Source organism: Chrysemys picta, chromosome 3 (assembly GCF_011386835.1).
Source record: "Chrysemys picta bellii isolate R12L10 chromosome 3, ASM1138683v2, whole genome shotgun sequence".
Lineage (NCBI taxonomy): Eukaryota > Metazoa > Chordata > Testudines > Emydidae > Chrysemys > Chrysemys picta.
Genome location: NC_088793.1, coordinates 177478316 through 177504620, shown reverse-complemented (window position 1 = coordinate 177504620; position 26305 = coordinate 177478316). Strand labels below are relative to the sequence as shown.

Sequence of the window (26305 nt, the reverse complement as noted above, 5' to 3'; positions counted from 1 at the left end):
CCAGACTGTGCAGACTGATACCAAAGCAAATTCCTACAGGAACCCTGGGAAAGCAAAACTGCTGCTTTTTAGTCAGCTCTTTTTTCCTCCATTTTAGTGCTGATGGTCATCCCAAGTGCAAATGCTAACACTTGTGCATGTAGGCTTGTGTTAGAAGCACACAAGTGGTTGATTACATCTTCAAAGTGCAGGCAGGGATTTGTATATGCTCCTGCTCAAATTGAGATTGAACCCTAATATTTTATGCCCTCTCAGTTCCTTCTTACTGCCCATGATGGTTGCTGGAATGACCCCTCTTGCTGCAGCAAGGCTTCTTTTCCAGTGGTTCAGACTTTCCTTGTTCATATTTTGTATAGTTATTGTAGTTAGTATATATAGCTCTTAGTTAGAGTTAGTGTATAAAGGAGTGTTAGTAGCTGTCCATGTCATCAAGAGACTTTTCGGCCCAAGGGCTGGGCATGCTCCGAGTTCCCAGGCTTCAAGCCGTGTGCCTTGTGCAGCAAGCTGATGCCAGTGAGTGACCTACACTCTGGCTGACTAAAGTGTCTGGGGGAGTCTTGCATTAAAGAGAAGTGCCAGGTCTGCAGGGACTTCAAACCATGCAGGAGAAAGAATAGAGACGTTTGGCTGAAGGCCATTCTTATGGAAGCAGCCCTCACTCCAGCCTCGGAGCTGAGCTGGTCCAAATCGGCACCGAGCACCTCAGCATCCATGCAGAGTGCTCCCCTGGCACCGGACTCTTCCCATTCCTGGTGCTGAGGAAGCGGCATAAGAAACAACACTGCTGACTCCGCCTAGCGCACTGAGTCCGGTAAGGGACCTGCCACCGACTCCCAGGAGCAGCTGCCGGCTGTCCCTCCTGATCCCGCTGACCCCTCAAGGCTCCTCATCACCCAAGGCGACCAAAAACTGAAAGGGGTGCGGTGCAGCAAACTCCACCACAGCACCGACCGGGGCAAGCCCTCCATGGTCCCAATGCAGCGGTCACCAGCCCGCTGCTAGTCCCCTGTTCACCGGCACTGCCTGGAAGAGCAAGCGGGTACTGCTCCGCCATGGTCTCCAGGAGAGGAATCCTCTTTGGAGTCTGAAGCGGAATCCTTGCTCCACCCAAGACCTATTGGTACCCAACCTACAAACCAGACTTTGATACCACCCTCCTGCTGGCACCTGGCCAATGCAGTGGTAGTACTGGAATCCTTGGGGGTTTCCCAAAATACTGGGCCCCCCTTCCCATCGGTCATACTCGGTAGTGTCAGAAAGGTGAGCTGCCATCTCTTCCTGTCCGTCACCGGACCCGGACTCTGGTATCGACCCTAGTGCCAACATCCAAGACATGGCTCCAATAAACATGGTGGAGGAGGATGAGGGAGCCCCTCCTCCGGCACAGGCCTCCTTCTCATCATTCCCAGATGAGGCAGTTGCAGGCCCTAGTAACCCGATCCCACAAGATGATTTCAGGGGCAGGGCCCACCAGGAACACCTGAAAAGGGTAGCTGCGAACTTGGGCCTGGAAGTTGAGGAGCTTAAGGAGTCAGCCCATAACCTAATAGACATCCTGGCTGCAGCTGCTACCTCCAGAGTGGTCTTGAACAATTAACGAAGCAGTGATGGGCCCCATCAGAACACTGTGACAAACTTCTTCTTCTCTGCCCCCACCTCAAAAAGGGCAGAGAAGAAATACTATGTCCCAGCCAGTGGGTTTGAGTACCTTTACTCACACCTCCCAGTGCCTGGGGTCCCTGCAGGTGTCAGTGGTGAATGAGCAGGACCAACAGGGGCAGTTGCATGCTACCCCCAAAAATAAAGAGCCCAACAGACTGCACCTGTTTGGACGTAAGGTTTATTCGACGGGCAGTCTCGTTACATATATCCAACCAGCAGGCCCCGGTGGGGAGGTATGATTTTAATTTGTGAGACTTGTCCCAGTTTAAGAACTCCCTGCCACAAGAGTCAAGGCTGGAGTTCAGAGCAATCCTAGAGGAGGGCAAGACTGTGGCCAGGACCTCCCTCCAGGTGGCTCTGGATGCGGCTGACTCAGCAGCTAGGACTGTGGCAATGGCAGTCACCATGAGGTGCTGTTTGTGGCTCCAGTCATCTGGCCTCCCTCATGAAGTGCAGCAATCCATCCAGGACCTCCCCTTTGAGGACACCTCCCTGTTCTTGGAACAGACAGGCCACCCTTTGCTCCTTGGGGCCTTTTACACTTTAGGCTCCAGCAGCCTCCTAGGTTTGCGGCACTTCCCAGACAGGAGCCCTATAAAAGAAAAGGGAAGGGTTATAAGGAATGCCAACCCCTCCTTCCTACCTCAGCCTCTCAGTCAGGTTCTTATAGATATCCTGGAGGGGCCAGGCAGGTCTTTTGAAGGTATGCCCGAGGACAATATACCAGTCTCAACTCCAGAGCCATCTCCCTTTCGTTTTTTGACAACCTGTCAGCCTTCAGCCCAGCGTGGTCATATACAACATTGGACTGTTGGGTAGTTTTCATCCCCCCCCTTCCTTCCCACCCTCCACCCCATCCCTCTTCAGGGACCCTTCTCACGAGCAGCTTCTCGTCCAGGAGGTGCAAGCCCTCCTACGTGTGGGGGCCGTAGAGGTGGTTTCTTGAGACGAGACTTAAGGGGTTTTATTCCGATATTTCCTAGTCCCGAAGGCCAAGATGGGTCTGCGGCCCATCCTGGACCTGCGTCGGCTCAACAAATATCTCAAGAAACTGAGGGTCTGCATGTTCTCCCTGGCCTCCATCATTCCTTCCTTGGATCCAGGAGACTGGTACATCGTCCTCGACTTAGAGATGTGGAAATAAGTGTCCTTTATCTTTCACGGTCACAGAAGATTTCTCAGGTTTGTAGTGGGTCAACGCCACTAACAATTCACCAATCTTCCCTGCGGCTTATTGGCAGGCCTACAGGTCTTCACAAATATCAGAGGGGTAGCCGTGTTAGTCTGAATCTGTAAAAAGCAACAGAGGGTCCTGTGGCACCTTTAAGACTAACAGAAGTATTTGGAGCATAAGCTTTCGTGGGTAAGAACCTCACTTCTTCAGATGCAAGTAAGAAGAAGTGAGGTTCTTACCCACGAAAGCTTATGCTCCCAATACTTCTGTTAGTCTTAAAGGTGCCACAGGTCTTCACAAAGTGTATGGCGGTTGGAGCAGCCTTCCTCAGGCATCGAGGCATGCAAGTCTACCCATACCTCAATGACTGGCTGATCAAAGGTCAGTTGCAAGCTCAGGTGCAGCACAGCATCAGTATAGTATAGGCCACCTTCCAGGCACTCGATCTGTTGATAAACAAGCAGAAGTCAACCCTGGTCTTGGTTCAGAGAATAGAGTTCATCAGGACACTGCTCGATTTGACCTAAGCTAAAGCCTCCCTACTGGAAGCCCAATTCCAAGCTATGTCAGACCTGATTTCCAAGGTCACGATCCACTGAATAACGACTGCTTGGGTCTGCCTCAAACCATTGGGATACATGGTGGCGTGTACCTGCATGGAGTAGCACAAACGTCTATGCCTCAGACCGCTCCAGATGTAGCTGGCAGCTCCCTGGGCAACTGGTAATCTGCGAAAACCTGTTTTATATAATTGATAAATGTGAGAGGTAAAAAGTAGCACATGTTCACAAAAATCAAAGCCTTATGTCTCTTCCAAAACAACTTTTGATTTTAGGTGATGTATTTTTCTTAAATTTTAGAATAGTATCAGTAATATGTGTGCAGCAGGACTTTTCAAACGTAGCAGTATTCAACAGTCACATTTGATGCTGTACATTTTCAAATCCCTTCCTGGATAATACAGAAGAAAATTAGCTTAAGTTTTACATGAAGGGTAGAGAGTTTGATCCTGCCAAGGCAAAGGCAAAATTTATATCCACTTCAATGGTACAAGATCAGACACAAAGAGTTTAAAAAAAACCAACCAACCAAAAAAAATAAATAAATCTTGAAAGCTCCATAGAAAACAAACCCTGGTTAAGAGTAGTTGGCTGAAGAATGGGCCTGTATTAACTAGCACTTAAATTCAACTGAAATGAATGGAAATTGCATGATCAAATGTGTCAGTATATTTATTTTGTTTTCTTCTGATACATCTGACTAGAGGCTAAGGAATTGTGGAAAAATGTGTGAAAATGACATGCTTGTTTAGATATTGAACTTATTGGTTCCAATATATTAACACTAATAACTGCAGAAGGTGAGAGATAGTTGAGGTTAGTGCATAGTTTTAATGATATTGTGTATTTGATTCTTCCTTCCCTGCTCCAGTGTATTAGGTGAAAATTGGAGGGGAAACAGATAATTCTGGAGAGTTAGTTTTAATGTTACATATAGAGTAAAATGTAACACACATAGTTATTTTTGAGATATTGCATTCCAAGTTTCATTGTCTGTGGCAAAGGCAGCTGCTTCCTTATTGTCTGAGTAACTATTGTGTACACAGGGCCAGTTTCTGCCCTCATTTACACTGGTTTAAACCTGGAGTAACTTGAGTAAAGTCAGTGGAGTTACCCTGGGTTTACATCGGTTTTAATGAAAGCAAAATCTGTCCTATAGTCTTTAGTTCTTGCAGTTGCACTAAATAGGTGTGTTCAACCTTTACCCTTTTTTGGGGAGTAGCAACTCTTATGTGACTTGTGTGGCATTTTAGATTAATAAATCATCCTTTCTTACCTTTCAGATTTTCTCTAGTTAGTTACCAACGAGAGAATTTACAAGAGCAAACATGAGTAAGAAGGAAAGACAGTGATGATGATTAACTAGAAGGTCTGTAATTATTGTAAGCCGTAGCTTGCATACTGCTTCTCTCTACAGAGATTATTGCCTTTCACAGAGTTAGTTTCACTGCTTTGTTTCAGAACACAACAGTTCAAAGAATACGTTTATTTTATAATTTTAAAATAGCTAAGGATACCTTGTGTATTGCTTCTCTGGCTTTACACATAGGATGACAGAAAATAAATAAATGTCTTTGATGAATAGGTCAAAACCAGAATATTTTTTCCTAAGCCCTTTGCCCCTTAACCATCTGTCACACAAGTTAACTTCACAAGTGTCCACAGAAAAAATTAATATTGTATTTGAATCCTAATGACTGTGTATGATTGGTTATGATTGTTATAGGGTTTAGAGTTTCTGGTTGTTTGCAAGCTGGCACTAAAGAGGCAAGTTAAGATTTTTTTATTTTTTTTTTTAATATGAATCGCTCATGCAGCCTTTTGAATGCTTTTTGGAGGAGAATTATAAAATGGAACCTTAACTTGGAATTTCCAGATTTGCTAATTTTATGTTTTTTGAGAAAATGACAGAATTTTCTCAAGGGTTTTTTGGCTGAAGAAAGTGATATATTTGTTCAACTGTAACTCATTTTTTGAATAGGAATGTCCTGAGGTGTTTTTAACCTGTGACAGCAGTCTGTGAAGACCTTACAAGCTGCTTGGAAAGACTGGCAGATCTTGAAATCCATGCAGGGGTATATCCTGTTCTGTCCCAGATAGTCTTTTGCCTCCAGATGTTGTTTTCCCACTCTCATTATTACCATATCAGACCCTTTTGTCTCCCATAAGACTTTAGTCATAAAGCTCCAGTCAGGCCATTTGCAGTTTACAAAGCATGAATCCAGCTGATGCATGCATCTAATTTTGTAATATGTATGTATATTGTTAATGGATACAGTAATCATCTCTGTGTGGTGTTTGTGATAGCTATTATTTAAATGAAGTTACATGAAACTCTAAAGCTACATGTTAAATACAATGGGGGAAGAGTAATTGGAAATGTGTAGGTAAATCTGTTTGAGAGATGCTGAGCCACAAGAGTGCTAGGAAAATCTGTTTAAAAAAAAATAAAAATGGACATCGTTTTAAAAAACCCAACATATCTGAAACTAAGGATGTGATTTGCCCCACACTTCCCAAAAATGTCTAACCAGTGATGAGATATGATGTGACATTTCACGTCAATTTGATTTGGTTTTGTTAAAGTTGGGCCTGTACTCAAAAGGTACCTTTAACCTTAATTATGATGGCATTAGTGCCCCTCCATAATATATCACATAATTAATATTTGTTAAGGTTTCTTGGTCAATAAAATGAATAACTGAAGAGAAGTCTAAAAATGAAAACTATCCCAAGGGCTTGGTGCACATGAGAACCTTGTGATAAATTCAGTGCATTGCCACATAGCAGTAAACTAAATACTAGGTCGATAGTTTTGGAGTCAATAGCAAATAAACATATTAGGATTTTATGTTACTAGAGCAAAAATGGGAACTGTCAGGATTCCCATTTGTGAGAAATCTTGATACATCTGGTATAGAGCTTTAGAAATACAGACAGAACCTATTTGCTTTGCTCTTTCCATTGCATTATCACCAAAGTGTAAAGTGTAGCCTTTAAAAATGTATAGTGTGCCCAGGAAAGCATAACTCATAATTCAGCAGCTGAGTCAGCATCACCTGGTGGTCAATGCCATCCAAAATAGCTGATGTGATCATTATGGAAAACTGTCATATCGATCACTAAAAGATCAGTTAGGCTGTCCACATGGCAAGTAAACTGGATGGCAACTACAGCGGGGGCAAAATTCACAGAAAACAAGTACAAGAAGTCCTAGTGTACCAATGCGTTTTTTTCACAACACACAGAAAGCCCAACCAAATAAACTGTCCAAACACAAAGCTTCTTCCCATCCTCAGCATGCCCCTATGTGGGGTGGTGGAGTAGCATAGAGCCTGCACTGCTCTGTATCTGCTGTAGTTGATCCCTGTTCAGGGCAGTGTTGCTCCACATTGTGGTGGATAGGCCAAAATCTGGCAACAGGTTCATAATGGGAAGCTGGCTTCAACCTTAACTATGGAGTGGTTCTACAGTACTGCTTGGTATTTTGTGGCAGGTTTTGAAATACCTTGGAATAGTGGTGAAGGGCATTATATAAAACCAAATTCACACTAATATTTGGTCCGGAAAACAAATGGTTAATTTGAGCCTTTTATTTAATAATTTTATTTATTTCATTAAAAAATACAAAAAACAAACACCATCTCCAAGAAATAGAAACAGTGCAGCATGTGAGACATTTGCATTACCATAACAGTCATTATTACCAACATCAAAATAAATACAAGCCATGAGGGGGCTCTTCACAGAAAATGATTTAGCATTTCATTTGGTGTATTGCAGACATTTTCCTATTTTAAACACTAAACAGTGCAGTTGAGAAAGAATCTCTCTTTCAGTGCAATTTGAGGTGTATTCCAGGGACTTAAGAAATTCATCAACTCAAATTTATCAAATTCAATATTCAGACACATAGGGGACTATCCAGAGTTTAAAAGTTCACATTTTGTTTTTAGTGGTTTATTGTCTTAGTGATATTATTCAGATTTTTTTTTTATTTTAAAGCATATCTCTACTCTATTATCAATCATGTCTACTGTAGTGTTACAGTCAAGACTTGCATAGCAACACTTTGCTAAGGGTGTGGATGCTGTAAGTGAGTTGATATGACCACAAGTATGTGCACTGCTTACCTATTGTTGTAGGAAAAAGCTTTCATATCAATATAACATAGGTCAGACTTTAGAGCTAGAAGGTTAACCGTTGTAGGAGGAAAATTACAAAAAAGAATTCCGCAAGATGGACCTGTACTGGCACACCAGATCCAACCCCCCCTTGACCTTTGGGAAAGCTCAAATCCATATCTGAACATTATAGCCCAGCCAATGTGATTCCAAACATTATTCTCGTTAATTTTGGACCTGCTGTGGAATTTGTATGGTTGGTGCACCTCCCCTCCCCCTGCTGGAGATCAGAGGGCTGCAAATGCACTATGTGGATTTCATGATGCTTTCTGTGCATTTCGGAGACAGCTGGCTGTACAAAGATTATCAGGAAAAGGTTTTAGTAGGCACATGGATTTGCCCTACTGGGATTAGAGCCATGTTCTACCAAGTAGAGTATCCTGCCTCCAGCAGTGATCAAGACCTGTTGCTTTAGAAGAAGATGCAAACTTTCCTGAGCCCTTTCTGTCCCCCCTGAATTTATACATACATCCACATGTGTGTACACAGTTACACCCAGCCATTGTGCAATACTGCAAATGAGGTGAAAAATCTTACCTGACCCCTGCTGATAATTCCCTAAAGCAGGCCTGCACAACTCGTAAAGCAGCAAGGGCCATATTGCTCTAAAGAAAACAGCTGAGGGCCGAACCTCCCCGGCCCTGCTGAACCCCTCCCCAGCGCCACCCAGCCCCCCGAAACACAACACACACACCCCAGCGCCGCCCGCCCCGTGGAAACAACCCCCCCAGCGCTGCTGAAACACCCCTCCCAGCGCCGCCCGCCCTGCGGAAACAAACCCTCCTTCCCTAGCGCCGCCCCACCGAAACAGCGGTATTGAACCTTGGTAATATGTTATAGCGGGCCCCTAAGGTAATATAATTAAGGTAAAAGAAAACTGTCTTTTTGCTAGAAGTAGAATAAGATCTCCCCCCACTTTGTAATCAATTGCCCTGTTGAATGAATGAGGTGTGAATGAGGAAGACGTGGAAGGCAAGCACCTCCAGACAGCTGCAACCCTTGGAGAGGGGATCAGAGCCAGACCAGATCAGTAGAACAGGTCAGCCACCGACTCACCACTTGCCTCCTCAGCTCCCCACTCCCACCACCGGTTCACCTGCCCCCCCCCCCACCCCCGCCACTGCCTGTCCGCTCGCCTCCTCAGCTGCCGGCTCACCTGCCCCCTCCCGCCACTGCCCACCCGCTGGCCTCCTCAGCCCCCCCACCCTCCTGGCTTGCCTACTCACCCCCTGCCACTGCCCACCTGCTCCCCTCCTCAGCTGCCACCTCCCCCGCTGCCGGCTCACCTGCCCCCCGGCCACTGCCCGCCTGCCTACTCACCCCCAGCCATTGCCCACCCGCTCGCCGCCTCAGCCCCCCTCCCTCACCCGCTGCTTGCTTACTCACCCCCTGCAGGCAGCACAGTGAGCCCACGCGGGCCGCATGTTGTGCAGGCCTGCCCTAAAGCATGAGATTTGATTGCACTTACATTAGTTTACATTGCTATTATTTAGTAACGGCTTGTCTACACTGGCAATTAACAGTGCTGCAACTTTCTCGCTCAGGGGTGTGAAAAAACACCCCCTTGAGTGCAGCAAGTTGCAGCGCTGTAAAGCGCCAATGTAAACAGTGCACCAGCCCTGGGAGCTATGCCTCTCGTGGAGGCGGTTTAGCATTGCCAGTGTAGACTAGCCCTTACTTAAAAAGTTTTACAGGCATGACTATGTCGGCAAGGGTGTGTGTGTTTTTTCTTACTGCCTAGTAAAAGCCCTAGTAGGGACACAGCTCGACTGGTATGAGGCACTTTAACTAGGATTAGCTCTATTTCGTTTTGCCGAACCTAAATAGCCACATAGGTATGAACATGTTTATATCAGTATAACAGCAGCTATATTAAGAATGTTTTGCTATTTTATCTGTGCCAGAATACTTAAAAAGCAGCAAAACTTTGAAGTGTAGTCAAGGGCTTAGGAGCACGAGAACTTTTAACTATCAATGGGATTTTGGTCCTGTGTGGCTTTTGGAAATCCCACCTCGAGTTTCTCCTGTGAGGTGCTGAACCCCCTCACGCTTCTTGATATCAATGACTGTACAACACCTCCAGAATCAGATCCTTTGTGCATTTGTTCACAGGTACCTCTGATAGGACTGCTTGAATTTGCACATAACTAGGAGTAGGAGTAGGGTTGCGTCAATCTGTGGGGTAGACTGTGGTTCTCCTACAGAAATTGTCTTTACAAGTACTGTATGACTAAAAACTGGTGAAACTGCAGTGACAAACAAAGGCAACATTTTGAAATAGTAACTGAGGGATTGGAGTGGGAGAGGAAGGGAGCATTGACTCAGATGGAAAGGAATTTGGAAATGCGAGAAATAGGGAAAAAATGCTTGTGTGAACATTATCAGCATTTTTTAAAAAAACAGGCAAACAAGAATCTGTAGTGGGCACATGAAACTGGAATTGAGCTCTGTGAATTTATATTATTGAAAGGAGAGGGCTGGGGAGAAGGATGCTTCTGAAGAAAAACTGAAGCAGTCATATAATTGAAGATCATTTGAGTTTTGATAATTCTCATGCTGCTGCTGTTTATATTACGGAAGTGTTAAAAGGCTCCAGTCAGGGTCAGGGCCATAGAGGGACAAAACATCTTCATTTACATTAACGCTCCCCCCCCCCACACACACACCCTGTATTTTCCTCGGAGTGCAGCCATGGAAAATCATTAGTCTCACAGTAATACCCACCATACATGTAACTGAGCAGGCAGAAAAACACGTGAGAGATCAAAATGTTTAGCATCTGCAATTAAAATTAAATTAAATTAAAGGAATTGATATTTAAACAGCATTTTTACAAAGGCATTTATCCCTAGCACAGTCCATATTTGTAAATGCAGCCTTTGTGCTAAATACTGAATAAGTGCTTCTTGTACGTCAGCGTTACTTTTTTAAGTGAACAATCGTGAAGATAAATGAAGAAAAGTGCTCTCCTTTTCAAGTGATAGTAATCTGAGACTTTTCCGTTACATGAGGCTCTTAACAAAAGATTGTAATTCCACCAGCTTTGTTTAGGAAGGTACCATTGTCTCTAGAGTATGCCTAGATGCTTTAAAAAAGTCCAGGAGGAGAGTCATGCTTTCAGCTTTTCACTTAAGGGCTTGGAATGTATACATTCCATTGAGTGCTTTGGATTGTAAAAGCTGGCTGAATGTTTCAAGATCCTTTTAGCCCTTCCTCTGCACCCCCACCCCCTAACCCTTGGTACAGCCTTCCTTGCTTCTACAATGCTTTATGCTAATCAAGTGACATCACCACTAAGTACACAGTGAGTGGCTACTGATTATATTACAAACCAGCAGAAAGATCTGACTGAGGTGTGTGCTGCTGCTCCTGGAATCTTTGGAAAGGAGGGCAGTGGATGGCTCTATGCTTTTTACTTTGGGTTGAATCTGAAACTTGCTTTTATTTTATAGTTTAATTGCATTAGGGTTAGGTTTGTAACTGAAACCATCTTGAAGCACTGAGGGTTCCATGTAGTAGGGAGAAAAATAAACCATGGTGGTTTAAGTTTGAATGTGCTACTGGCAACTTACCATCAAGCTACACTACTGGATTTTGAACCGAAGCTGTTATTTACTTAAAGTTCAGCCTGAGCATTTTCACTGGTGAGGGGGGCCAACCTTCTGAGGAAGCTGGGATTTGCTTGGATGTTTGGTGGAGAAACCTGTGGGTTTTTTATGCTGCAGTTTGCCATATCATTGAGTTGTAAATGGAATTACAAAAATCAACCAGTATGCCAGCGCCATTGTCCCCGGGTTATGCAGCTCAGGTGCCATATAACTATAATCAGTTAGAAGGAAGATTCAAGCAGTTGCAAGGTAAGCCTGTGACTTTTTTTTAAGTGTTGCTATGATATGATGCCTGTAAACATATTAGCACGAGCTGCTTCTGATGCTGCTGTAACATGCAGAGGCCAAGAGTCCTGCTGTAATAAAAAGCTTTGCATTCTTTTAAAAAATACTGTAAATCCTCTGTTCCTCTGGGAATGCCTTGGTCTCACACAGTATGGGGACATGTTCAGCTTTATAGGTGACAAGAGGACTACCTCAGATCCAGTCATTTAGAACAATAGGAAAGTGGGGGAGCAGCGAGGGAGTGGGCTTTTTGTTCAAAACCCCTCTGCAAATTACGGTTGTAAATATGGTATTTAATCCTAGAATCTTAATTTAGTTAGCAGTGCAGGAGCTACTTCTGATTCCTTACAGCACCTCCTTGTAAAATGTAACCTGGCATTTTCAAATCAAGAATGGTCACTTTTCTTCCATTCATAAGTTTGCTCAAATAGTGAATCTTCAGAATCTGTAGTACAAGGAAACACTCACATATTTTAACAATTCCATTCTCTCTGCAATTAATTTAGTTCAAAAAAGAACTAGATAAGTTCATGGAGGATAGGTCCATCAATGGCTATTAGCCAGGATTGTGTCCCTAGCTTCTGTTTGCCAGAAGCTGGGAATGGGCTACAGGGGATGGATCACTTGATGATTACCTGTTCTGTTCATTCCCTCTGGGGCACCTGACAGGATACTGAGCTAGATGGACCTTTGGTCTGTCCCAGTATTGCCGTTCTTATGCCCTTTTGTAGGGAGAGGAGTTGTATTTTTAATGTCTGTTATTTTAATTTCTGCTTTGTGTGAGAATGGGAAAGTGACATTTGTTTCTAGAAATATTCTTGTGTCCTACAGAAAGTAGGAAAGCATTTCTTCTTTTAATATGGCAATACAAGTTCTGATGTTCCTCTGGGTCTGGCATGTCTCAGGGATCAATGAAACTCAGATATTGTAGTTTGAAAATCAAAAAGAATTCATAATCGAAACCAAAATTCTCTTCACTTTGCAAATCCATGTGACTCAATAAATATTCCCAGAAAAATCCAAGTGCAGTGAAGTTTAACTCCACTGTACATGTTTTTTATTTTACTCTCATCTGTGCCACGAGTGTGGTCCTGTGGTTCCTGTCAGAGAAGGAGGAAGAACCGAGGTTAGCACAAAGAATGTTTTTATTTGTTGGCTTAAAGAGGGGAAAAAAAGTTCATTCATAGTAGTCTGTTTATTTTGTAAGTTAGCTCACAGTAATGACTGCACACTGGATCCGAGGAGATAAAATGACATTTTAAACATTGGTAAACTAGACATTTCTTAGGCACAGCATGAAAAAATGAAGGCTCCAAATTTACACGAGTGCATATATTAGAATCTTTAGCTTACACATCTGTCAGATCATACACTGCAATAGTTACTTTAAAAAAGAGCCAGCTGAATTTGTGACAGAGAGAAAAATATAAAAGCAGCATCTGAAAAAGTGGGTATTCACCCACGAAAGCTCATGCTCCTATAATCTGTTAGTCTATAAGGTGCCACAGGACTCTCTGCTGCTTTTACAGATTCAGACTAACACGGCTACCCCTTTGATACTAGAGAAAAATATAGGGACTCATGTCTCTTTCTTTGCTGGTTAAGTTAAATGTCTTAACAAAACAGGTTTTGTCATTTTAAGTTACAGCACTTCAGGAATTCATGTCAGTTTATATCCCATTGAAACAGGCAAGCAGACAGCTTGTGGTGTGAACACAGAAAGTGTGTTTTCCCCTTAAAAGAGTATTTCTGTGCTGATTTCAGAAATCAAGTCACTGTAACAGTCTCTTTACTGCAGTTTTCTCTGAAGACTGGACAATTAAAAACCAGGGAGTTTTTCATAAGGTGTAGGGAGGGGCTTCATAGCAGATTGCCCATAACAAAAGGTTGTTTATTCGCAATGCAGAGGGGGGAGGCTTGCTTGAAAAAACAGTGCTGACAGTGATCTTGTTCAGGGTGGAACTTAACTACAGGAAATGTCTTAAATCATGCACTAAATACTCCATGAAATACCAAACAATAACACCAAATACTGTGTCTTGCAAAGGGGGTGGGGGCAGTTTAGTACTGCTGACCCTGGCGATCTTTCCTCAGACTTAAAGGCTCTTTGTTTGGAACATGTTTAAAAGTCTTCATTTGGCAGTTGTATAAAATTCTAAAGTGACTTTTGTCCTCTAAGCTGGCTATAATATACTCAGTTCAAAATATTGTGGGTTCTGTGCACTGGAAATTGCTTAGTGTGGCAATGCTCATGCTTCTGGGCTAATCCAGGACCAGCAATGATGATGAGCTGAAGAAGTACAATATTTGTAAATTACACTTTCATGACATTTGTTCTTTCCCATCACAGAGGGTGCATAAGCAAATAATGATGACCTTGGTTGCACCCTGCACATCTTGCAGGCTCTATAGAACAACACCATTAAAGTTTTACTGTTTTGGTTTATTTTGAGTTTTAGTCTGGGTTTCCCACATTTATAGCTGTCCTCTGAGTTGTGACTCACTGGCCTGGTGACAGAAGTGATACTAGTCTAGAGGTCCCATAATAAATGCAGAATGGAATAGCCTTCATTGACCTCTCTAACACCCTGCCCCCCTATTTTTCATAATCCTAAAGGTTTTTATTTTTTGGCCCTGGATCTGCACCTCTGCACTAGGCCCTGGCAAGGCTCTGTTCAAATTTAGTGCATTCTAGGCTTCCCCTGTAGGAAACACTCAAGAGTAGATTAAACAGAGGAGTATCTAGGCCCAGCACAAAGCTGCATATACATTTAGAGATGAGAATGGCTCTTTCTTTGACTTTGCCTCACAAAAAGGAGGCAAGTGTGCTTGGAGCTGGAAGTGTCACATCACAGGAGAAGAGAAAAGGAGCCAGGAGGCAGTTTGAACCTACACAGCATCCTAAGAACCCAAATGACAACCGCATTCCTCTATAATCCACCTCTTTCAAATGCAAAGAAGTGGCTCTGCTGAGTAGTAAGAGATGCAGCTGATAAACTTGGTGATGAGGCTGAAGAATTTTAAAACATGCCCCCCACATGTCTCATTGGTCTTTTGAAATCTTATATTCTTTGAGATAGTATCTTTTATATAGAAAGCAGTGGTATTTTGTCTGTGTGGCCACACCCACCCTCCAAATGTTTCTCAACTCTGACTTTCACACTAGTCACCACACCCCTGCAAGCCATTTCCACCAGTAGGCAAAATCAAGCAGGAGCTAGTGGGTGATGCCACAGTGAGTTGAGAGCAATCAACCCTATCGCTTGTTTGTGGAAGGATGCCAAACCAGAAGAGAAACTGTATTAAACTGGTGCTAATGGTACAGATGGCATTACACATTAAAAGAAGGTGCATAATGTATGCAGTGTAGTTGTAGCCAGGATATTAGAGACATAAGGTGGGTGAGGTAATATCTTTTATTGGACAACTTCTGTTGGTCAGAGACAAGCTTTCGAGCCACACAGAGCACTTCTTCAACTCTCTCTACTGGTGCATAATGACGGCTAGGTCATCTGCTCTAGATTTAGAGTTAGGTAATCATCATGATCACTGTGCAGGTGAGAATGTCAATGCAGGTTAAGAGGCTGAGGGGATTCTTTTGCAAGTTCTTTTCACTTTAATAAACCTCACATGAGTTGATTTTTATGGTCACGTCACGCAGCCCTTAAGTGATAAGTAAGGGATAGCATTACTGGCTGCCATAGTCATAAATCTACATATAGGTGGTCCATTCTTTATGGCCATTTGTTCAGTAAATAGAGGCCTTCATTTAGGGATAGAGCAGCTGGCTGCGAATGAAGACAGTCCTCAAAAAGTGGCCTACAGAAAACCTGTTTCACGTGAACCTGCCCAAGGAACTGCTGGAGAGAGCTCATCCAATTTAGTTGAGAAATTAAATGAAAAGCAAAACACAAATAAACTGTAATTATTAACTTAAGATATCATCTTCACTGCACTAACACTGCTGGATCCCACTGATAAACTTGATGGCCATGTAAGAGCTGACATCAAGATGTTAATGTGGTACTGAGAGGTATTTTAAAGTAGATTCTTGCATCTCTACTAAGATCCACAATGAACACCTAGTAAGTTCAGTGCTGTGGGAAGGCAATCCTTGATGAGAGAGGAGGCAGCCATCATCACCACAGTGCAGTGGTTTTCAAACTTTTTTTCTGGTGACCCAATTGAAGAAAATTGTTCATGCTTACGACCCAACGGAGTTGGGGCAGAGGGTTGGGGTGAGGGCTATGGGGCGGGGCCAGAATGAGGGTTCAGAGTGTGGGAATCATAGAATCATAGAATATCAGAGTTGGAAGGGACCTCAAGAGGTCATCTAGTCCAACCCCCTGCTCAAAGCAGGACCAATTCCCAGCTAAATCATCCCAGCCAGGGCTTTGTCAAGCCGGGCCTTAAAAACCTCCAAGGAAGGAGACTCCACCACCTCCCTAGGTAACGCATTCCAGTGTTTCACCACCCTCCTAGTGAAATAGTTTTTCCTGATATCCAACCTGGACCTCCCCCACCGCAACTTGAGACCATTGCTCCTTGTTCTGTCATCTGCCACCACTGAGAACAGCCGAGCTCCATCCTCTTTGGAACCCCCCTTCAGGTAGTTGAAGGCTGCTATCAAATCCCCCCTCATTCTTCTCTTCTGGAGACTAAACAATCCCAGTTCTCTCAGCCTCTCCTCATAAGTCATGTGCTCCAGACCCCTAATCATTTTTGTTGCCCTCCGCTGGACTCTTTCCAATTTTTCCACATCCTTCTTGTAGTGTGGGGCCCAAAACTGGACACAGTATTCCAGATGAGGCCTCACCAATGTCGAATAAAGGGGAACGATCACGTTCCTCGATCTGCTGGCAATGCCCCTACTTATACAGCCCAAAATGCCGTTAGCCTTCTTGGCAACAAGAGCACACTGTTGACTCATATCCAGCTTCTCGTCCACTGTGACCCCTAGGTCCTTTTCAGCAGAACTGCTACCTAGCCATTCGGTCCCTAGTCTGTAGCAGTGCACGGGATTCTTCCGTCCTAAGTGCAGGACTCTGCACTTGTCCTTGTTGAACCTCATCAGGTTTTTTTCTGCCCAATCCTCTAATTTGTCTATGATTCTATGATTCTATGAGGGGTTTGGGATGCAGGAGGGGACTCTGGGTTTGGGGCGGCTCAGGGCTGGGACAGGGGGTTTGGGTGTGGGTTGGGGCACAGGCTTACCTCAGGTGGCTCCTGGTCAGCAGCGCAGTGGGGGTGCTAAGGCGGGCTTCCTGTCCTGGCACCACTGACCATGCTGTGCCTCGGAAGCGTCCAGCAGCAGATCTGGTCCCTAGGCGGAGGCGCGCAGGCACCGCCCCTCCCTCCGCCAGCTCCCATTGGCCGGTGCTAAGGGCGGGGGCAGTGCCTAGGAGCCAGACCTGCTGCTGGCTGCTTCCTGAGAGCAGTGTTAGAACAGGTAGGGACTAGCCTGCCTTAGCCAGGCAGCACCGCCGACAGGACTTTTAACGACCCAGTCAGCAGTGATGAGCAGAGCCACGCGACCCAGTGCCTGACATTCCATGACCCAGTACTGGTTTGCAACCCACAGTTTGAAAACCACTGCCACACTGTATCCTTAAATTCATTCCCACTTAATCAACAGAACTGAGTAGCGTTTATTAAAGTTTCTGCAATTTATAGCACTGTGCCTTTATCAATTTCTGCAATGTAATTACAGGGTTCATTCCAACCTATAAGATTGCACCATAGGTGTGAAATTGCCTACAGTCATTATAGTTTTAGAATCCCTGGAGAGGAAGTCAGCTTGATTTGTACTGAGGATGAATCCCCAGAAGAAAGCTTACCCTTGAAAGGATCTGTATGAAGTCCCAGGCTTGGTGGTAGATGTTATTTTTGTTTTTAACAACTTAGGTTTGTGCCTGTTTAATGAGAGCCAAATTCTCTCTGTCCCACTTGCCATCAGATTATTATGGAGGTTTCCTTTATGGTTGTTAATTATTTTTGCAAGTTCTTTAAAAAATATTTTGCTTTTAGAGATTTAAGGCCTAATCTAACACTCACTGAAGTAAATGGAAAGACGCTCCTCTCCCCCATTGACTTTCTCAGACTTTAAGGTCAATCTTTAACTCTGCTTGGTAGCTAGTTGTAGTGACTTGACTCTAAAGTTTTCCTTTAATGAAATGTTGAGACTGCTAGGAGATGTGTATCATAAGACCCCTTCTTATTAAAAGCTGGCTGATAGATCTCAAAATGTAACTTGTAAGAGAGGAATCCTCATCAAACCGATGTGTTTCTAGTGAAATACCATAGGGATTGGTTCTTGATCCTATGTTATTTAACATTCTGAACAGAAGAAAACACAATATCATCACTGATAAAGTTTGCATATGACACACAAATTGGAAGAGTGGTAAATAATAAGGACAGGTCACTGTACAGAGCAATCTGGATCACTCTGCCAGCTGGGTGCAAGGAAACAAAATATGCATTTTAGTATCACTAGATGTAAAGGTATACACGTAGGAAAAAGAATGTGCTCCATACTTATACGGTGGGAAACTATCCTAGACAGTAATGACTCTGAAAAAAAATTGGGGATCGCAGTGGGTAATCAGCTGAACATGATCTCCCAATGTGACGCTGCGGCCAAAAGGGCTAACGCAATCCTTGGATGCATAAATGGGGATCTTGAGTTGGCACAGTGAGGTTATTGGTGTGACCGCTGCTGGAATGCTGTGTCCATTTCTGGTGCCCATAATTCAAGAAGGATGTTGATAAACTGGAGAGGGTTCAGAGAATGAGTAAAGGATTAGAACAGGCCTGCACAACATGCGGCCCGTGGGGTGCACGTGGCCTGCGTGGGCTCACTATGTGGCCTGCAGGGGGGTGGTGAGTAGGTGAGCTCACTGTGGGCCTGCGGGGGGTGTGTAGGCAAGCCAATGGCCGGCCAGTTGGCTGGTGGGTGGGGTTCTGAGGGGGCCACTGGCAGGGTGGAGAGTGAGGGTGAGCCAGCGGCAGAAAGTAAGAGGCCAGGCAAGTGAGCCAGCTGCGGGGGAGGGGGTGCTGTGGAGGTGGGCGGGCAGGGGTGGGATGTGAGCCGGAGGTGGGGCTGAGGAGGCGAGCGGTGGCCGGGGGGGGGGGCAGGTGAGCCGGCGGCGGGGAGGGGTGGCTGAGGAGGCAAGCAGGTGGGCAGTGGTGGGTGGTGAGTAGGTGAGCCGGGGTGGGGGGTGGGCGCAAGGAGGTGAGCAGGTGGGCAGTGGTGGGGGGGCAATTGGGAGAGGGAAATGGCAGAATGCCCTCGACCGCCCCAAATGTTCAAGTAACTGCCCCAGGATGGTAAAGAAAACTGGGTCATTAAGGCTTGACAATCTCTAGGGGGAATCACTGCTAATCCCAGGACCAGACAGGCTGCTGTGTTTGGCTCAGGGGTTCTTCAACTTTTTTATAGTGTGGAAAACTGGTTAATGCAGGGACTGCCTCATGGGTTCATGTGCCTGTCGTCACTGCAGCAACTGCTTCCATGGAAAACCCACCTTAGGAGGACGTTTAAATGTATATTTAGCTTCTTTCTATCTTGCAGTCAGAAGAAGCTGGCCCCATGTGCACACACCCAGCTCTCTGGACTCAATCCCACCACACTTTGGGAACCTGTGCAGCCGAGTCTATCCCCAGCAGTGCAAAGGCAAAGTGAGGACAGGATCAAATCAAATGTCCATCCCCGCTTTAGAGAAGAGAGAACTATGACATACTGCACATAAATCCGAATCACTTCATTAGCTGAAGAGTTACGCTGTAAATTTTAGAGTCCAGTTAAAAGCCCATCAAGAAAAGGAAGCGAGTGGTGGGTGGGGGACTGACTAGGAGGGATGCAGCAAGCCAGCGGAGGGGCTAGGAGGTGAAGAGGGGTGTGACGGTGGGGCCAAGAGGGGAGGAGGTGGGTCCTATTTTTCTGCAGTGATCTGGTCACCCTATGCACGCCGTTTCTTTCCCCCGCTACACGACAGGCTTCAACACGCTGTCAGAGCCTTCCGAGTGTGCCATACCTACAGTTGTTTGCTTTAATTGAAAAATTATTAATAAAGTATCCCCCCCCCCCAACCTTCCTTTTCGGCCCACAGCTGTTTCAGCGGGGCGGCAGTGGGGAAGTAGGGTTTGTTTCCGCGGGGCGGGCGGCACTGGGGGTGGGGTTGTGTTTCGGGGGGGGCTGGGGGTTGGTGTTTCAGCGGTGCTGGGGCGGGGGGTGGTTGGCCCTCAGCTGTTTTCTTTGGAGTAATATGGCCCTTGCCGCTTTATGAGTTGTGCAGGCCTGGATTAGAAAACCTGCCTTATAGTGTTAGACTCAGGGAGTTCAATCTATTTAGCTTAACAAAGAGAAGGTTAAAGGATGACTTGATTCCAGTGTATAAGTAAAAATATGCTCTCTGAATTATTTGGTGGGTGTGGGAGGGGAAGGCTATCGGCTGTGTTATACAGGAGGTCAGACTAGATGATCACAATGATTCCTTCTTGCATTGGAGTCGATTAATCTATTCTCACATGTGGGCACCCAGGGACACAGCAGGACACACTCACTAGCCCAGTGGTGGGCCTGTAGCGTGCTGGCCGCTGCTTCCCGCAGCTCCCATTGGCCGGGAATGGTGAACCGCGACTACTGGGCACCACGGGCAGCCGTGCCTGCAGACAGTCAATGTAAACAAACTGTCTCGCAGCCTGCCAGCGGATTACCCTGATGGGCCGCAGGTTGCCTACCACTGCACTAGCCCATCATGAAGTGAAGTTCAGAGGAGCCTTCAAAATAGCAATGTGGTACACGATAGTTTTCATTTTGGGCTGAGCTTTTCAGTAGCTTTCCTATAGTGAAGATGATCGAGACTCATTCTTGGAGAAATATAATGAAATTTAATCTTGGACTAAATTTATAACTTTTTTTTTAAATTGTTTTTACTGAGAGAAAGTCAAAGTGAGAAAATACACTTTGTGAGCAGGGGTACAAGCAAACATGGTAGGGTCAGCTTAGTCCTCTTTACTAAACACTGCATTGGAAAAGTAAACTTGACTACATTGCACTATAAAAGTGAACGATGATCATTTGACTGTGATGTGTGTGTTCTGTGCAACAACCCTTACCCTGATAGCAGTATCCTTCAACATAAGAACTACTTTTGTTGTGAATCTTATACCTGTAGGAAGCCAGATAGCCAGGTATGGTGTGGGGGGTTCACGGTTGGTAGGAAGGAAGAGAGAAATATTGTTTCTAATTTTAAAAAATTGAAGGCAGTCAGATAATACAATGATGGGGCCATTATATAGATAAATAGATTTGATTCCATTGAGGCCATGGAACAGCAGCAAAGCTGCTCCATGGTCTGTACACTTTCTCCCCTGGCCCCTCTGTATGAGAGCAGATGGCTGATGGATCAGTGTACTTGTTGATACGCTGGCCTCATCGCCAAATCACTCTCCATGTCCACACCAGGAAGCCTCATGGAGCTGAGCAAACTGCTCAATGTTTAGGGAAGCCTTGTGTGAGTTTTTAAAATTCTGCCTCACCCCTGGGCAATGCAATAACAGCATACTGCTACAACCAGGACCCTCTGAAGATGTGGGAGAAACTCTAAGGGGCTAGCTAACCCTGCACTATGTCTGCACTGTAATAAAAGATCCATGGCTGGCCCAGGTCAGGTGACTCAGTCTTGCAGGGCTCTGACTGTGGGGCTATAAAATTGAAGTGTAGATGTTCAGGCTTGGGCTGGAGCCCGGGTTCTGAGATCCCGCAGGTCACTGAGCCTGGACTCCAGCCCAAGCATGAACGTTTATTCTGCAATTATATAGTCTCACAGCCCAAGCCCAAGACAGCTGATCCGGGGCAGCCACAGCTGTGTTGTAGGTCTTTTATTGCAGGATGGACATACCCTTAGACAAAAACAAGTGGTTATTGTCCTTGTTGGGCCTGTCCTGTAGTAGGTGATTTCTGGATACCCGTCTTGCTCTGTCAATCTGTTTCCTCACTTCCCCAGGTGGGTATTGTAGTTTTACGAATGCTTGATAAAGATCTTGTAGGTGTTTCTCTCTCTGAGGGGTTGGAGCAAATTCGGTTGTATCTTAGGGTTTTGCTGTAGACAATGGATCGTGTGATGTGTCTTGGATGGAAGCTGGAGGCATGTAAGTACGTATAGTGGTCAGTAGGTTTCCGGTATAGGGTGGTGTTTATGTGACCATTGCTTATTTGCACTGTAGTGTCCAGGAAGTGGATCTCTTGTGTGGACTGGTCCAGGCTGAGGTTGATGGTGGGGTGGAAATTGTTGGAGTCCGGGTGGAAATTGTTGGAGTCCAGGTGGAATTCGTCAAGGGCCTCCTTTCCGTGGGTCCCTGTCACCACTGGTTCTCCACTTGCGAAGTAACTCCCTGCTCTCCATGTGTCAGTATATAATGCCTGCATCTGTAACTTTCACTCTATGCATCTGAAGAAGTGAGGTTTTTACCCATGAAAGCTTATGCCCAAATAAATCTGTTAGTCTTTAAGGTGCCACCAGACTCCTTGTTGTTTTTGTAGATACAGACTAACACGGCTACCCCCTGATACTTGATACCCTTAGACAAACCATAATTGAGAGACTTTTCTTTTCTGCTGCATGTATTCAGTTTTAAATCATTATACAGTAACTCAGTAGCAATGGTTTGCATAGCTAGAGCCAGTGATTACTAATGGACCCCTCTACTGTATGTAGACTAACCTAGCTACCAGCCATTATTGTCATGCTCATTGTTACTAGAGGTGAGGCAAAAGGGTGGGAGGGTGTATTTCGTTTCAGATAAAATGCTACTCAATTTTAATATAGTTATTTAGGCCCAATTTGAATTGCAAGTATATTCATGCTCTATGGGCAAAATTTGGCCCATATCTCCATCCTCTGCAACCCACCGATGTCTATGTGAGGGGACAATTTGGTCCTTGGTCTTCAGTCGACATGCTAACACAAGTTGTACAGCTAGATGGATGGAAATGGTTTGCTGATTCCTAAATGCTTATTTAATCTGCTCTAATGATGTCATTTGAGTGTTTATTTCTATGAGAATCTTGATTCTATTCCTCCCATTAAAAAATTATTCTGCAAACATGTGAACACTAGACTTGTTCTGGTGTGGTTGTTTCAGAAGGCTCAGAAGCTGGTAATAGAATATTGTTGAACATCTCCTATGTTTAGAAATTCATTGGAAATATTTATGTATTTGCAGTTGTTGAAAGAAGAGGCTTTAAAAAACAAACCTGTTACTTAGCTGAGTGTCTAATTTGGGCATTTAATGCAGAGGAAACGATGTGCTATGGGTTGTAATTAGAACATCCAAGTTCTTCATTAAAGCTGACTTCCCAGCAAAACACCTGCTGGGATTTGTGCTGGATTCTTGTCTGTTCTTAAAATTAGCTGGCGAAATTTAAACCATTCTTGCATTCTTATGCCACCTTTTGTCAGTTTTGTACCTCGGTGTGATATAAAACTGATGCAGAGAAGCTTACAATGATGCAAAATAGCTCAGAATTGTCTTACAAGTTATTGGCTGTTTCCAGAAATGAAAGCCTTCAGTTGCAGTTAAATTATAGAAGTTGTAGAGTAGCTCATGGACAAGGCTGTGTTTACTTGCTTTCTTAAATTCTGCAGCAAGGGATCTGGATTCTGAGGCACTCCAGTGCTGCAGGCTGGAACTAATGTGGCAGCTTCATATAAATTAAGAATTGGAAGTTTTTAATGAATTCAATATGAAAGTGAACACTATCAATGTAGTATTCCTTGTGGTATTTAATTTTATATTAAATTGAATTAACTCTGACCCCACATTTTTAATTTTCAATGTACCTCAGGGGTTTTTAGAGGATATGTGCATCTCCATTAAAGACGTCATCAAGGGGAGGCTGGAGGCTTTGGGAGCTGGGTGGGGAATAATTGTGATTTTAGGCATCTGAGAAGATGTGGGAAGCAGTAAGACTGTAATATATACACTAGGGCTGTCAATTAATCGCAGTTAACTCATGCGATTAACTCAAAAAAATTAATTGTGATTCATCGCAGTTTTAATTGCACTGTTAAATAATAGAATACCAATTGAAGTGTATTAAATATTTTGGATGTTTTTCTACGTTTTCATATATATTGTATTCTATGTTATAATTGAAATAAAATTATATATTATTTTTGCTTACAAATATTTTCACTGTAAAAATAATAAATAAAATAAATAGTGTTTTTCAATTCACCTCATACAAGTACTGTAGTGCAATCTTTGTCGTGAAAGAGCAACTTACAAATGTAGATTTATTTTTTTGTTACATGACTGCATTCAAAAACAAAAAAATGTAAAATTTCGGAGCCTACAAGTCTACTCAGTCCTACTTCTTGTTCAGCCAATCACTAAGACAAACAAGTTTGTTTACATTTAAGGAAGATAATGCTGCCCTCTTCTTATTTATAAAGTCACCAGAAGGTGAGAACTGGCATTTGCATGGCACTTTTGTAGCCGGCATTGCAAGGTATTTTACATGCCAGATATGCTAAACATTAGTATGCCCCTTCATGCTTCGGCCACCATTCCAGAGGGCATGCTTCCATGCTGATGACGCTCATTTAAAAAAATAAGTGTTAATTACATTTCTGACTGAACTCCTTGGGGCAGAATTGTATGTCCCTTGCTCTGTTTTACCCGCATTCTGCCATTTATTTCCTGTTATGGCAGTATTGGATGATGACCCAGCACACATTGTTCATTTTAAGAACACTTTCACTGCAGATTTGACAAAACACAAAGGAGGTACCAATGTGAGATTTCTAAAGGTAGCTACAGCACGATTAATTGCACTGTTAAACTTATTGAAATTTATTAAATATTTATGGATGTTTTTCTATATTTTCAAATATATTGATTTCTATTACAACACAGAATACAAAGTGTACAGTGCTCACTTTATATTATTTTTTATTACAAATATTTACACTGTAAAAATGATAAATAAAAGAAATAGTATTTTCCAGTTCACCTCATACAAGTACTGTAGTGCAATCTCTTTATCGTGAAAGTGTAACTTACAAATGTAGATTTTTTTTATTACATAACTACACTCAAAAACAAAACAATGTAAAACTTTAGAGCCTACAAATCCACTCAGTCCTACTTCTTGTTCAGCCAGTTGCTAAGACAAACAAGTTTGTTTACATTTACAGGAGATACTGCTGATTACTTCTTATTTACAATGTCACCTGAAAGCGAGAACAGGCCTTCGCATGGCACTGTTGTAGCCCGCATCACAAGGTAGTTACATGCCAGATATGATAAACATTCATATGTCCCTTCATGCTTCGTCCACCATTACAGAGGACATGCTTCCATGCTAATGATGCTCATTTTTTTTTAAAAAAGCGTTAATTAAATTTGTGATTGAACTCCTTGGGGGAGAATTGTATGTCTCCTGTTCAGTTTTACATGCATTCTGCCATATATTTCATGTTATAGCAGACTCGGATGATGACCCAGCACATGTTCGTTTTAAGAACACTTTCACAGCAAATTTGACAAAACACAATGTGAGATTTCTAAAGATAGCTACAGCACTCAACCCAAGGTTTAAAAATCTGAAGTGCCTTCCAGAATCTGAGAGGGACGAGGTGTGGAGAATGCTTTCAGATGTCTTAAAAGAGCAACACTCGGATGCGGAAACTACAGAACCCGAACCACCAAAAAAGAAAATCAACCTTCTGCTGATGGCATCTGACTCAGATAATGAAAATGAACATGCATCCGGTCCGCACGGGTTTAGATTGTTATCAAGCAGAACCCATCATCAGCATGGATGCATGTCTTCTAGAATGGTGGTTGGAGCATGAAGGGACATGTGAATCTTTAGCACATCTGGCATGTAAGTATTTTGCAACGCCAGCTACAACACTGCCACGAGAATGCCTGTTCTTATTTTCAGGTGACATTGTAAACAAGAAGTGGGCAGCATTATCTCCTGCAAATGTAAACAAACTTGTTTGTCTGAGCGATTGGCTGAACAAGAAGTAGGACTGAGTGGACTTGCAGGCTCTAAAATTTTACATTGTTTTATTTTTGAATGCAGGTTTTTTGGTACATAATTCTACATTTGTAAGTTCAACTTTCATGATAAAGAGATTGCATTATAGTACTTGTGTTAGGTAAATTGAAGAATACTATTTCTTTTCTGTATTTACAGTGCAAATACTTGTAATCAAAAATAAATATAAACTGAGCACTGTATGCTTTGTATTCTGTGTTGTAATTGAAATCAATATATTTGAAAATGTAGAAAACATCCACAAATATTTAAATAAATAGTATTCTAGTATTGTTTAACAGTGCGATTAATCACGATTAATTTTTTTAATCGCTTGACAGCCCTAATATGCACATAAGTGGGATATTTCTGTTCAAATCATAGAATATCAGGGTTGGAAGGGACTTTAGGAGGTCATCTAGTCCAACCCCCTGCTCAAAGCAGGACCAGTTCCCAACTAAATCATCCCAGCCAGGGCTTTGTCAAGCCTGACCTTAAAAACCTCCAAGGAAGGAGATTCCACCATCTCCCTAGGTAACCCATTCCAGTGCTTCACCACCCTCCTAGTGAAAAAGTTTTTCCTAATATCCAACTTAAACCTCCCCCACTGCTTTGACAGTGGAATAGTTTAAAATGCTGATATTATATTGTCTTTAAATTCAAGAGTCAACACAATATTGAAGTAACTGGGAAAATTCACAGCACTTGGAGCTGTCATTTCAGTCTTTTGACAGATTGTTCTCTTCAGGTTCTATTTAGTTAATGTTTGGAAATTT

At 43.5% G+C, this 26305-nt stretch overlaps 1 protein-coding gene across 6 annotated transcripts in view; it reads left to right on the top strand.

The window, feature by feature from the left end:
- SPTBN1 (spectrin beta, non-erythrocytic 1) overlaps positions 1-26305 on the top strand; it is a 210306-nt gene that overhangs the window by 91051 nt on the left and 92950 nt on the right. The window contains exon 1 of one of the 6 annotated variants that reach the window (XM_008173041.4): positions 10744-11437. The exons of 4 other annotated variants lie outside the window; for them this stretch is intronic. In XM_008173041.4, coding sequence (XP_008171263.2) covers positions 11329-11437 — 109 coding nt within the window. In that variant the 5' untranslated portion in view covers positions 10744-11328. Of the gene's footprint in view, positions 1-10743; positions 11438-26305 lie in introns of those variants that run through there. One more of the 6 variants, XM_042861183.2, reaches the window with a different exon arrangement.